Genomic DNA, 15,016 nt, shown 5'->3' with positions numbered 1-15,016 from the left:
TCAGCAGGCCAAATTATTTTGATTCCTGTGTCCTCAGGACGTAGGGAAGGTGTGGACAGGAAGCAGAACAAAGCCAGAACAGCCCTGAGAGCCCTGGTCCTCACACTTGAGATAGGTGGCTGGCCTCCATCTCCAGCCTCTGATTCAGCAGGTCCAGGCTGGAACAGACAATACGCATTTCTGGTGGGTTCCCAGGTGATGCCCTCACCTGGCCCTAGAAGCACACTTTGAGAGACACTGCCCTGGATGGGAACTGTCTGGTAGGAATGTGGTCTCACCTCTCCTGTGCTGTCTGTCCTCATGGGAGTGCCTCAAGGGACAGGAGAGAAGAAGCTACTGGACCAGGGCTCAGGGCACAGGAAGTGCCTTCCCCAGCACCAGAAGACCGACTATAAACCAACAATCAGGTGATGTGTAGGGTCATCACATTAAAGTTGGGACTGACTAAAATTGCACCATCCACATTTTTCTGATGGAAAATAGAGTCAAGATTTGAAATTGGTTTTCAAGCATTAAGACGCTTGGTTAGCTAGACCACATTCCCCTAGGAGATATGGCTCTTCAGGGCAAAAGTGCAACCTGCCTTAGTCAGCATGACTTCTCTGTCAGTTTAACCAGGAGAGCAAAATTCAGGCTTCAAATCCCCAGCAGTGTTCTATTCTTACTGCTCTTGACTCCTCCCCACAGGCCCCTCGCATCTCTAAGCTACAGCCTGGGCTGATGTAGGAGCTTCTCTCTCCTCTCTCTCTCTCTCTCTCTCTCTCTCTCTCTCTCTCTCTCTCTCTCTCTCTCTCTCTCTCTCTCTCTGTGTTGAGGGTGTGGCTCATTTGACTTCTGTTTGTATACTTTATCCACGTATGTGGTAACTAACCCGCTACCTCCACAAAGGCATTAATCCATTTGCCATGGTGGTGACCTGTGACCCAGCTTCTGCTCAGAAGCCCCACTTGTCAGCATCGTTACAGCTGGAGGGGACATTCAAACCGCAGAGGCAGCCTGAAGTGGGCTTTCCAAAGAGCAGAGGTTTTGTATAGCACGTCACTGTACACTCAGCACGTCACTCCTGCCTCGCCTCATTGAGAGGGGGATGGGAGGGGATGGGTCATGATGCCCCAGGCTAGGGAAAGGTGGCAGACACATGCTGTGGTATATGATAGTTCAGTTGTTCTTTCTTTTTCCTGAACAGTGAAATGCACCATGCTAGTGTGATTGTAGAAGAGCGGCATACACATATCCCAGTTCGAGGTTAGGAAACAGAAACCACATGTGATGTTAAAGAATCTTCAAGAAACTTTGCCTGTTATGAGCTGCTGTGTGAGTGCCCCTCCGTTTTCCTCAGCCCACTTTTAACTCAACTCCAGTGTGGGCATACTGCTGCTCTGCTCCCTGCTGGCTCTCCAGCCTGTTTCTACCTCTGTGTCCCTTAGCTCTGAGTTTCAGAACCGTACAGCAGCTGGGCCTCCAGAACTCAGGCCTGCCCTTTGTGAGTTCACCTTAAAATGACTGTGCGGCTCCCACATGCAACCGAGGGTCTGTATTAGCTTAGAAGAAGTTCAAAGTATTCCAAAGAGAGTGAATTCTTCTTGTTTGGAGGGGAGGGATATGCATTTGGAAAGATCAAATTATTTTTTATTAAGAACTTTCTGTTTAAAAATAAACACAAGGGGCTACAGACAGCTTAGTTGGCAGTGTTCTTTTTTTTGTTGTTGTTGTTTTGAGGCAGGGTCTCGCTATGTAGCCCCCTGGCCTGGAACTCACAGAGATCTGCCTGACTCTACCTCTCAAGTGCTGGTATTTAGAGGCATGTATAGCCATGCCTGGTCAGTTGGTAGAGTTCTTGCCTAGCATGCATGGAACTGTGGGTTTGATACCCAACAATGCACAGAAGGAGCATGGTGGCATCTGTCTGTAATTCCGTGATTCAGGAGGTGGTGGCCTGAGAATGACGAACAGAAATTGTTTGCTCAAGTCATTTGCACTATATAGTGAGTTCTAACAGGCACAGGGTCTCAGGAAAGTAAAGGAAAGGGAAAAGACAGGGAAACACATATTAAAATCTTCATCTTTAAGAGGAAAAGAGCTCATATGTCAATTCCTCTGCCAGACTATAGTCAGTCCAAGAGCAAAGCAAGTCTGACTAAGAACAGACTAACATGAAGAAAGGAGGCTGACTGTGTTAGTGAGTTAGATGAAAGACGAGGAGGAAAGCTGATGGGAAAAGCCCTTTATTCTTAGTTGTGTCAATAGTAAGAGGGAAGAAAGAGACCAGCGCAGAAAGCCCAGGATGAAAGGAATGGAAATGCTTCTACCAGGGAAGCAATTGCCTTCTGATCACTACACATAAAGCCAATTAAAGAGCAACGGGATTGATTTTTGTTCCTGGCTTGTAGGATCAATGGCACGATTTTAGAGCTGTCCCAGCTCTGGGTATCTGTGTCTGTAGAGTGTTGCAGCCTCCCAGAATGCACTTTGTTTTAAAATATTTATTTTCAATGATTAACATGGAGAGCAGGAGGATGATGGGATAACAGAAAACCGCTTTGAGTTACTTAAATCTGTGATGTCAAATGGATTGAGTTCGTTGAGAAACATTTGGCCAATCCTTACGACTTGTTCACATCTCCCGGGCACTCTTGAGACAAGACCAAGGCCTAAAGCCCAGGACAGAGAAGCTGAGGTGCAACTACTAAAACCTTAAAATGCATGAGGAAGAATGATTCTGTGGGCTGATTCAAAGGACAGTTTTACAAATAAAAGGGAAAGGATGAAACAGGCTGTACAGAATCTCCAGAATGAACAGGAAATGTCCCTGAAGAGGGACGGGACATTTAAATGATGTTTAAAAAGCATTCGATCCCCTGGCAGGTGAAACAGGGCAGTAAGGAATGACTGCCATCTAGGAAGGGCCGATGTCTCCTGTGCCTCTGTCCCATGCAACCTCTGATAGTCCAAAGAAAGGCCGGTTCTGGTCACAAGTGCAGGGAGCCTCAGCTCTACAATTGACTTTTACGTTAAAAGAATAATTTTCCCAAACAGATTATTGTATGGCAAGCGAGCAGAAACGAAGCCGTATAGAACAGAGAATGGTTTGAAATGGTAGCCTGCCTTTTTATTTCCCTTTTGGAATTGCCTTTTGTAATCCTCGATTCTCGAGGCAAGCATCAAAGTGGACAAAGGAGACTGTGGCATTTCTGTCACAGAAACATTTCTGCTTATGTGGGGTGTCCTAAGGGCAGTGACAGTGAAATCTGACTTTAAATTAGCCAGGCAAAAAAATCTTGACATTTTGGCCTTTTGGATAAGAGCAGAAAGAAACCTGGACCATTCTAGGAAACAGTATCAGTCTGGGTTTAAGTAAGCATCTCCATCGCCAAAAGCCCAACTCACCACCCTGGTAACAGCACTGGGTACCTGACATGCTGTTAGCAATCCTCTGAGGATTTGGAATTCCTTACATTACCGATCTCTGCCCCCTCTGCAGGACGTTCCTCTGTGTTTACTGGACCACCCTCTGTTGTTTGGCTGTTCCCAATGCCAGGGATGGACAGAAAAGGTGGGGATCTCTGGAGCACCCATCCGTTCTACAGAGAGACACGTGATGATTACATACGTTAAGAAAGCATTTCAGGAGGCATATTAAACAGGTTATTCCCCTCTTATCTGTTTTTTTTTCCTTGTCTTTTTTTTTGTGTGTGGGCTTTAGTCAACCATGGTCTAAAAATGTTAAGTGGAAAATTTCAGAAATAAACAGTTCAGAAGCTTAAAGTAACTTGTGTTACCATATATTGTTGTTAATCATTTACTATGTCTAACATATAAATTAAACTGTATTGTAGGTAAGTAGACTATATGTAGGGGTCAGCACCCATCACTCTTCTGGACATCTACTAGATGTCTTGAAATGTATCGTTCGTGGACAAGAAAGGCTCACTGTAGTAGAGACAGAGCAAATAGGGTGGTAGGCCCGGGCTTGGAGGAGCTTATTCTCACAGGGTTCATGGATGGCCCAGTACTAAGTAACACTGAATCTGAGACGCAGACAAGCAGAGATCCTGGGATGCATCAGAGAACTCTCTGTAAGTGCTAAAAGACTGCAGGAGAAAGGGCTGAGGGTGGGGAGTGGAAAGCCAGGATTTCTGGAGCTATGTTTCTAAATGAAGTAGGCCTGGTCCTTTCCGAAAGCAAGGCTTTCAATGACCTGGGTGCCACACACCTGCAGAAGCCAAGCAGACAGATGGGTAGAGGTCTTGGAAGCCCTAGGGAGAGGTCTCAGTTAGAGAAACAAATTTTGGAGTAAATTTTCTGCACGGTTCCTGCCAGACCACCCAAGCATACACTTGGTAATTAATAATAAATGCTTATGAAGTGACTGATTAATTCATGGAAAGAGCAAGTGAGACTTTTGTTTCCTAGACAATGTTTTGAATCTCTTGGCAAGGGGTGTTCTGGAAATGCCTATAGAATGCCAGGTGCTGTGGCATCTCACTCCAGTATTAATTTACAATGATGAATCTTCAGAAAGCAACAGACCGTTATTTCCATGGCCGACTCTTGCTGGCATAATTGACACCATTGTTCAGCTCTGGTACCCTCTATCTCTCATCCTCAGAATCTTCATCCTGGGCATCGAGCTGTGTTCCTTATCACTGCCACTTCGCCCTCACATTCAGAGACTGCTGTCATCACCCTGACTGTCCCCAGTGACTGTCTCAAACCTGCTCTCCATAGGTGAACCTGCCTTGGCTCTTGCACATTAACTGAGTACCTGTTAGGTGTCAGGCGCCACACTAGATGTTTGCCACATTTGTTTGTTCTGAGACAGATGGCATGTGATTGGCGGAGCAAAAAGTCAGGAAAAGTCCACATGTGACTCTGCAGCTGAGCTCCCCCATTCCTGGCTTGGCTAGCTCTTCTGATCTTGCCTGTGGAGTCAGCCCTGCCCTCCTCTCACCTAGCAGCTCAGTGGACCCCATCAGGCCAGGGGTCCTGTGGCTCGCAACTGGTTATCAAGTCAGGCTGACCTGAGATCGATCCTGGAGTCCCAGGGTCTCCTATCTGTGTCACTTTGGACTTCATTTTGCATTCATGTCCGTGTGTATGGCTCCAGGGAAGCTGAGGTTCCTATTCTGAGAGATGCATAGCCTGGGGAGGTGTAATCAGTGAGAGAGGGGACAGAGACTATAAGGATGTGGAGCCATCCAGCTAGGACCAGGGCGGAGGGGCTGGGCTGAAGATGAAGAAGCATAGCGGTGTGGAGAGTTGAACCAGAAAAACATGTACATCAGAAGTCAGTATTCACTGTTCAAACAAAAAGCCTTATGAGTTAGTGAACATGTTACAGGAGCTTCACTCTCTGCCCATACAGTCCACTGAGAAGATAGTCTGTCTTCATTAGGTAGGATCCCCAAGGAGGCAGGTGCATACATAACAAGGCAAAGTGATGTTTAATTAAACAATGTCTTTAGCAGGAGCATCCCAAAGGAAGTTGGGCCTCCAATCCTAAGAGGCTAGGTCCTGGGAGGCCCAGGGTTTGGACAGAAAATACTCACAGTTAATATAACACTGGAGGACAAAGTGGACCAAGGATGGGCCTATTGTTACCTTTAAGAACTGCACCTGTTCTCCTAAAAAAGTCTATCCTTCATCACCTGACGCCTGCCTCACTGGCTGGCCACAGGCAGCCTGCTGGGGAAATGGAGTTGATGGGCACTCACTCCACACTGGTTTCGTGGCTGCCATGGGATATGGAAGTTCTAGGGCCCAGCTACCTGTGGATCAAACACCAGCCAGCAATCATCTACTTGAGCAAAATTAGTCACAGTGGAGAGATGAGAAGCATGGTTTAAAATGCAGGGGAAGGCTTAAAAGCACATATACATTGTATCCCTGTACGCAGCTGGTGATGAGGACTGCATGGTGGACCCTCAGCTCCCTGCAGGTCTGAAGAGCATCACTTGAAATCCAGGAAGAGGTTCCATGACATGAGAATATACCTATTGCCTTTACCCAAAGGAAAGTTGGCATGGTTGCTACAATTTTGATTCTCTCTCTTTCTATCTCTATCTCAGTTAAAGCCTTAAACACACACACACACACACACACACACACACACACACACACACACACACACTCTTAAGTTATCATTTTGTTCTCCTTTATTAAGATACTCCTCAAAATGCCAATAGCCAAGTTTTTTGCTATAGTTCACAGTTCCCACACCTGGACACACAGTGCTCCATACACATCTGCTGACAGTGAACACTGACCACTCATTGCCCTTTCTGGTTTCAGGCACTGGTGTTGGTGCTCAGCTTTGCTAGCGAGGCTCTGTTACTGCCTCCAGCGCAGTTCTTAATTATATTTAAATTCTTAGTTGCATTCCAAATTTTATTTTGATTGTATTTGATTGTATGCAAGAGTGTATGTGTGTATGTGTGTTCCTGTACATTGCTACATGCATGTATGCACATATGTAGACATGTATGTGTGGTCCAGAGGGCAATTGCAGTGTTGTTATTCAAGATGTATCTACCTTTCTTTGAGAGAAGGTCTTTCAATGTTCTGGAACTTGCCAAGCAGTCTAGGTGGGCTGGCTGGTCAGGGAGTGCCAGGCATTTGCTCATTTCTGTCTCCCCAGTGCTGGGGTTAGAAGCACATGGCTCTCCATGCCTAGCTTCTTTCAGCTGTGTTCTGAGGATTGAACACGGGTCTGCACACTTACAAGGCAAACACTCCCAACAGCCATCTCCCCAGTCCCACCCGAATTGTATTTTTTCCTCAGACATCTCAAAACTGCATCCTACACGTAATTCCTTCATGAAGAGACACTAGATGAAAAGCAGCAGTGGGTGAATTTCAGTAGCCCATTTCATAATTCTTGCTTCACTTAAAGCAAATTATCCTTTCTCTTATGTGAGTGTTCCTGACTTAAGGGTGACACACTGAGGAGCCGGTGACAAGATCAGGCTACCAAGCGAACTGGAAGTCATCTTAGACTTTTCTCATAATCATCCGATCTTCTCTCTAGTGACATTCCCGGGATGAGAAAGTCTAGTCTCTATTAAAATCACGATTCCTTGATGAATTTCAGCCCCCTTCCATGGAAGTAAAATTGTATGTAGAAAACTGGTTAACTTGTGACAAGGTAACTGTGGAAGGGGGATGAGGTAGCCATGGTGCTTGTACCAAAGTCTTTGAAACAGCTTCAAAACCCACCGAGAAATCCCTGATGTTCCTTGACGAGTCTCAGGAGTGCTGGGATGGGGGCTCCTCACCTTGCCAGGGCCCACAGAGAGCTTGAAAAGCATGCTGCTGTTCTATATTTAACTAAAGCAACAGCAGCAGAAACCAGTACCCATGAGCCTTTGGTTTGAAGGGTGCTAGGTGGGCTACATACAAACTGGTCGGGATGTAAATAGAAAACAGAACCTTGATCTTGCTCTTCCAATCTCGCTGGTACCCCAAGTGATGAACAAGCTGATTCATGAACGAGGGCAACGGAAACTCCTGTGAGCTTGGTGGGAGTTTTATAAATGAATATATTCTGAAAGCTGTTTCCAGGGTTGAAACATATTTCCTTCCCACAAATAGCTTTATTATTTTAAAAAATTCAAGTAAGCAGCTGCTGACTACCCGTGGGAGGCCATACCTTGTTGAAGGAAGGAATGGTGGCATGGGTTGGAGGGGCGGGAGGAGGGAAGAGAGGGGGATCTGTGGTTGGTATGTAAAATGAATAAAAACATTCCTTAATAAAAAATTTCAAGTAAATATGATAATGATTTGCTAACTACGGATACTGGAAATAGCCACGTATTTATCAGTTTTGTACTGTGTTTTCTGGAAACATTTCATAACTGAGCATATTAAAAGGTCCAAACATGACCTTCTATACCTGGTCACATGTCACAGATGGAGAGGTCAGAAGCCCTAGAAGGGAAAGCCACAGCTTTTGCTTTGCTAAATGGACATGTTGTAACTGTCAAATTGCTTTCTAAACAACTGCTGTTGTCATCTTTGGCTAGAGAGGCTTTTTTTTTTTTAAGTAGGGGGAGCATTAACTGCAGGGGCTCCTAATAGGTCAGATTGTTAAACTTAAGCGATCGTTGAATGCCAAGCCATAAACGGGACATCTGCATCACCCCTCTAAAGCTCAGGTAACATTGCTGAAGAGAGGGTGGGAAGAACATAAGAGCAGGGACAAGGGGTGGAGTGTTGAAACATCTTCTGGGTGTGATATGACTGTTGGGACCCTTGGTCTCATAGCATCTCTGATTACCTGCATAAGACCTCAGGATCTGCATCATTAACGGTTCCTAAAAGAGCTAGAGTCATCTTCTTCAGCCCTGTATTACAGCTTTCCACATGGTGCCCATGCTTCTGTAACCAACCCTAATGAAACTAACCGGGACACACACACACACACACACACACACACACACACACACACACACACACATGATGGGGGTGGGGCTAGTTGGGAAAAGGAAGGAGATCAGTGGGATGGGGACAAGAGGGGATATGGGAGTGAACACATTATATACATGTATAAAATGTCACAATGGAACTCATAATTATATTTAATTAATACACGTTAATAAAAAATTCTTAAAAGAGTCAGAGCAACTCTGATACAGACAACCATATTACACATTTTGTGGTATTTACAAAGAGCTTAGTTTGTCTCTTCATTTGTTACAAATGTGAGACATTTGATTCTCAGTTTGTAAAAACCAGGTATTGAGATAACATGGAATTTCAAGACATAGTTATGAAGATATTCAATTTGGTGACACTGTGCCAAACGTTAATAGAAATCACCCCCCAGGAAACGCGAAGTCCCTCCAGCATCAGCGGCACTACGCTGCCAATTCATCACACTTAACAAGGTGTACTGGGAAGAGCTGAGTACCGACCTCCCGGGGACAAATGATCCTCTTGGGACGAGGCGCCTCTTGCTGCAGCTGATACACTGCCAAAAGGGAAAAAAGAAAAAGATGATTATAATTAGGAAACCGCACTGCATAAGCCACACACCTTCCCATATTCCCAGCCAGGTTCATCCTCAGGACCACAGATAGAAAACAACAGCAGCAACCATAAAACTAAAACAACAACAACAATAACAGAGTACAGACACATTCTTCAGACTGGGCGAAGTCAGAAGTCAGCTCATTTATATGGAAATGAGTTACTGAATGCAAACCAGCAAAATTGATTTTTTTTTGCTCTTATAAAGCCAATTTAGCTTCATAATTGTTGCTGGCGTTGTTCAGTCTATGGCTTTCTTGGGAGGCTAAATGCAGGTAAAATGCTTTTGATTATTTCAGAGATGAAATTCTGCTTGTGAGAACCTGGGTGTAGGATGATATAACAGGTTCCATGAATTTAAATGCTGATGGCTCCTGATATAGCTAGGGAAGAGCTGGCATTGGGGACTGTCATTTTCTGAAATATTATAGGTATGTACAAAGACATGGGATTCTGTGAGTGAAGGAAATACCAAGTCTCTCTGTGTCTGTGTCTCTCTATGTCTCTGTCTCTCTCTGTCCTCCCCTGTCCCCACCCCCGGCCACACATACACACACACACACACACACACACACACACACACACACACACACACATACACACACACCCCTCCACCTTTGCCCTACCTCTCACCATGGATTCTCATTCAACTCACCACTTCCCATCTGCTGCCATTTCTCTTTCCTGGTTGCTCTTACATCTTAAGAAATAAGTATCTAAACCTACTTAGCAGGTGTGTGTCCTGGTTAAATTTTTGTCTACTCACAAACCAGGGTCATCAGGGAGGAGGAATTTAAACTGAGAAAACACCGCCATAAGATTGATTTAGGAGCAAGTCTGTGGGGGGCATTTTCTTGATTAATGACTGATACGGGAGGGCCCAGTCCACTACGGGTGGTGCCACCTTTGGGCTGGTGGTCCTCAGACTGTATAAGAAAACAGTCTGAGCAAGTCATGATGAACAAGCCAGTAAGCAGCACTCCTCCATGGCTTCTGCATCAGTCCCTCCTCCAGGTTCCTGCCCCCGACTTCCCTTCAATAATCAATTGTGATCAGGACATGGGAGGCAGAGAAGCACTTTTCTCCTCAGGTTGCTTTTGTTTGTGGTATTTTGACCACAGCACTAGAGTGCAAACCAGACACAGGCGTGCATAAAACAGGTGACTGTATACAACACAGCTCACCAGACAATTACCTGGGGGGTTCCAGACTATAAGAAGGGGGCTTTCTTCTGCTGGACTGCTCTGAGTCACCCTCTCCATCCCTTCCTCCCTGTCTAGGCGAGCACTCTACCACTGAGCTGAACCTCAGCCCTGATTATTCTCTTCAAGGGAACGGCTACCCTATGCCAATTCTTTCAGACTCTAGTGCCATGAAAATAGAGGCTGGAAACAAACCAAGTTAATCTTACATGCGGAATGTTGAAGAGGGAAAGAACTAATTTTAGACAGAGTAAGTCTATAAAAAGGTAAAATCTAAATTCTATAAGGTATTTTAAGGAAACACAATAATACAAGTACAAATTTCTGATTTAATCTTGGTCCTAAAAATAAAACAGAAGAATCTTAAAGGAGAGGCAGCCAGAGTGTGGATATAGGCATGAAAACTATGGGACTTCATCTATAATTACAGCTCCCTAGTGCCTTCAGCTCAACATGGATGTTTTCTTACCCAATTAAATGTGGATTCCACAGTCCTAGCATAGAGCAAACTAGGTACCCCTTCCCAGTGTTAGAATCTGCTATATTTCCAAGAGTAAGCTGCCCATGTGCATAAGCCACCCAAGGAAAAAACGCACCCATGTATGGAAAGACAGCAGAGCTCAGCATAACTTCTTGGCTCAGAAAGACACCAAGAAAGACAGCTAAAAAGATGGCCTCCCAGCAACTGACTCTTATTTGAAGGAAGAGCCTGCAGGTCCTGATGAAGCAGTGTACGGAAAGGAGGCCTGGGGGAATGAGGAGCTGTGAGTACATGCCGCTGTCAATCTGTGGACTACTTGGTCAGTACCTCCCTTTTCCTTGGCTTCTGAGGGACCACCCTCTCATCTTTCCTCATATTGGGGTTTGTGGTTTGCAGGCCTCGTGCTGCCTCCTCTTCCTCTTCTTCCTCATTGACCACGGGGAGAGGGGTACCTGAGGCTGATTTTAGACCTTCTGCAGGTCCCATTCTCCCTCTCCATCCCTCAGACACTGCCCACATCCAACACTTCATGCATGACTTACATTTTCAAGGCTCCATCTCTACTCAGAACCCTCCCTGAAGTACCAGCTCATACACCCAACATCCTAGAGGCCTGCTGACTGGCTCCCAGGGCTTCACCTTCAAGAGCTGAGTGTCTGGTCTGGTGCAAGGCCCCACATGTGCTCACCTCACCACACACCATACCCGTTTCTTAACCAAGTTGTTTCCTATCTTTTTCCAGACACACAGTGTTCCCTTCAATGACCTCAGGACCTTTGTACACACAGCACCTTACCCCATGCTATCCCCCATCTTCCCTCTGTATCTCCAGTTCTCTGCTCGTCATAATCATGACTTCAGTTCAAATATCAACTGTGTGCAGCCATCTTTTCTAACTCCCTAACAGCACATTGAAGACATCGGCTATTCTGTGCCCTTATAATGCTTGGTCCTTCCTTCGCATGGCTTGTCCCACTAGAAAATCACTGTAGTAACTGGGGAGAGTTTTGAAGAGGATTGTCTCTCTTCCTGAGTCTCCCGAGTCCTGACATGAGAAAAGTGACTATGTTTACTTTTGTCTTTTATCTCAAATATTTATTGAGGTGCTGTGCCCGTAAATCAAATCAAATCATACCCATCTGTGAGAAGCCTGTCATATTTTGTGAGAAACCCAGAAAAGAGAAATATTTGTATGAAACAGGACAGCAATTGTAGAGCTGGCAAGATACAAGCTCTTCTAACACTGGGAGGGAATTGTTGTCTGAGCTCTGGTGCACCTCATTGTGGAAACCTGGCTCCTTCAGTGAGGACTGTGGAGATCTCTGGCCCCAATACGGATTAGTGTTTTGATGTTCTATTCAGTTAAAAAAGCAAGGTTAGCCGGGCGGTGGTGGCGCACGCCTTTAATCCCAGCACTCGGGAGGCAGAGCCAGGCGGATCTCTGTGAGTTCAAGGCCAGCCTGGACTACCAAGTGAGTTCCAGGAGAGGCGCAAAGCTACACAGAGAAACCCTGTCTTGAAAAACTAAAAAAAAAAAAAAAAAAAAAAAGCAAGATGAAAACACACCACACACACACACACACACACACACAGTACACAGAGACCACTTGCAAGGGCCTGTCCTCTCTCCCTGACTCCATTCCCTGTGGACTTCAGGGAACCTCATGTCAGACCCAGCTTTCATCCTTCCTATGGACCCTTTCAGCACCCCCTTATTAGCCCATCCCCAGTCCTCTGTGTTAGCCCTCAGTCCCCCTGCCCCGGAAACACATTCTATCAGGGACTCCCAATGGCCACAACTGGCAGGTTCTCAGAAGCACTTCCTGTCAGGCAACCCACAGCCAATACACAGTGGAATAAAATGATGAAAGCAGTTCAGTACGTGAAAGTAGAAATAGAATCACTAAAGAAAAGCCAAACCGAGGCAAAACTGAGAAAGAAAAATTCAGGGAGTCAATCAAAAAACTCAGAGATAAACCTCACCAAGAGATTACAAGTCATGGAAGAGAGAAGCTCAGGCATTGAAGACCAGAGAAAAGAAATGTTTACCTCAGTCGAAGAAAATGTTACATCTAAAAAAATTCAAGCACAAAATATCAAGGAAATCTCAGACCCTATAAAAAGAGCAAATCCATAAATCATAGGAATGGAGGAAGGAGAAAAAAACCTTATCAAAGGCATAGAAAATATTTTCAACAAAATCATAGAAGAAAATTTCCCTAACTTAAAGAATGAGGTACCTATAAAGGTACAAGAAGTATACAGAAAACCAAACGACTGGTCCAGAAAAGAAATTCCCCATGACACATAATTATCAAATTACTAAATGTACAGAACAAAGAAATAATAGTAAAAGCTTCAAGGGAAAAGACCAAGTAACATATAAAGACAGACCCATTAGAGTAATACCTGACTTCTCAGTGGAGACTCTAAAAGCCAGAGGGGGTTGGACAGATGTTCTACAAACTTGAAGAGACCACAGATGCAGGCCAGACTACCATACACAACAACAACTTCAATCACAATAGATGAAGAAAGAAAAACATTTCACAATAAAGCTGATTTTAAGCAGCATCTATCTAAAAATCCAGCTCTATATAAGGCACTAGAAGGAAACTTCAACCAGAAGAGGTTAATCACATCCAAGAAAACACAAGGAATAAATAACCCCAATCAAAAGAGAAGGAAAACTCCCACACCATAACACCAAAATAATGGGAATTAACAAACAATGCAATCAGCACACATAACTCTCAACATCCATGGTCTCAGTTCTCCAAGTAAAAGTCATGGACTAACAGATTGGATTCAAAAACAGGATCCATCCTTCTGCTACATCTAAGAAACACACCTTACCATAGAGCATAGATATCACCTCAGGATAAAAGTATGGAAAAAGATATTGCAAGCAAATGGACCTGAGAATCCAGCTGTCATAGTCATTTTAACATCTGACAATACAGACTCAAACAAAAACTAATCAGAAGAGATAGGGAAGGCTACTATATACTCATCAAAGAAAAAATTCACCAAGAGGATATTGTTGTTCTAAACATTATGTATGAAATACAAGAGCACCCAGATTCTTAAAAGAAATACTTCTATGGCTAAAATTAAATACTGGCCCTCACACAGTGATAGTGGGTGACTTCAGTACCCCGCTCTTGCCAATAGGTCATCCAGACAAAAACTAAATAGAGAAATATTGCAGGTAAATGATGTCATTAATTGCACAGACCTAGCAAATATTTACAGAACACTTTACACAAACACAAAAAAATACTACTTCTTCTCAACACCTCATGGAACTCTCTCCAAAATGGCCACAATACTCGGACACAAAGAAAATCTGAACACACACAAGAAAATTGAAAAAACATCCTGCATCCTGCCAGATCACCATGGATTTGAGTTGGATCTCAACAGCAACAGAAAACTTAAAAACTCATAGAACTGAACAACTCACTACTGAATGAAAAATGGGTTAAGATAAAAATTGGGAAGATAATTAAAAACTTCATAATTGAATGACAATGAAAACACAACATATTCAAACTTACGGGACACAATGAAAGTTCATGGCACTAAGTGCTTATAAAACATTTTGGCCCTTAATGGCATATCTCTGAAGGTTCCAGAACAAAAAGAAGAAATCACACACAAAAAAGTAGACAACAAGAAATAAACAAACTCAGGGCTGAAATTAATTAAATAGAAGCAAACAAATAAAAGATAATACAAAGAATCAATGAAACAGAGTTGGTTCTTTAAGAAAAATCAGTAATATTGATAAACCCTTAGCCAAATCAACCAAAATCTGGACAAAGAGGATCCAAATTAATAAAATTAAAGAAAGATATAATTTAAAAAAATTAAAGAGGGATATAAGGACATCTAGAGAATCCTGAGGACATACTTCAAACATCTGTACTTCACCAAATTAGAAAAATCTAATGGTAAATTTCTTGGTAAACACTACCTACTAAAGTTAAATCAAGATCAGATGAACCATTTGCACAGACCTATATCCCCTAGTAAAATAGGAGCAGTAATTAAAAGTCTCCCAACCAAAAAGCTTCGGGCCAGGTAGATTTAGTATAAAATTCTACCAGACTTTCAAACCAAAAGTAATGTCAATACTCTTTAAATTATTCCGTAAAATAGAAATAGAAGGAACATTGTGTAACTCTATGAGACCACAATTATCCTGACACCCAAACCACATAAAGATACAACAAAAAAAATTACAGACCAATTTCCTTTACCACAGATGTAAAAATTTTCAATAAAACATTCTCAAACTAAA

The 15,016-nt window shown here is 43.7% G+C and overlaps 1 protein-coding gene across 1 annotated transcript in view; it reads right to left on the bottom strand.

Moving 5' to 3' along the window:
- Nucleotides 1–15,016, bottom strand: part of LOC131906294 (beta-chimaerin-like) — a 193,667-nt gene that overhangs the window by 22,620 nt on the left and 156,031 nt on the right. Inside the window, exon 3 of the mRNA XM_059257045.1 lies at nt 8,913–8,968. Within this exon, the coding sequence (XP_059113028.1) occupies nt 8,913–8,968 (56 nt within the window). The remainder of the gene's footprint in view (nt 1–8,912; nt 8,969–15,016) is intronic.

Source organism: Peromyscus eremicus, chromosome 3 (genome assembly GCF_949786415.1).
Source record: "Peromyscus eremicus chromosome 3, PerEre_H2_v1, whole genome shotgun sequence".
Classification (NCBI taxonomy): domain Eukaryota; kingdom Metazoa; phylum Chordata; class Mammalia; order Rodentia; family Cricetidae; genus Peromyscus; species Peromyscus eremicus.
Note: the sequence above shows the minus strand (reverse complement) of the source record. Positions and strands in the feature narration are given on the sequence as shown.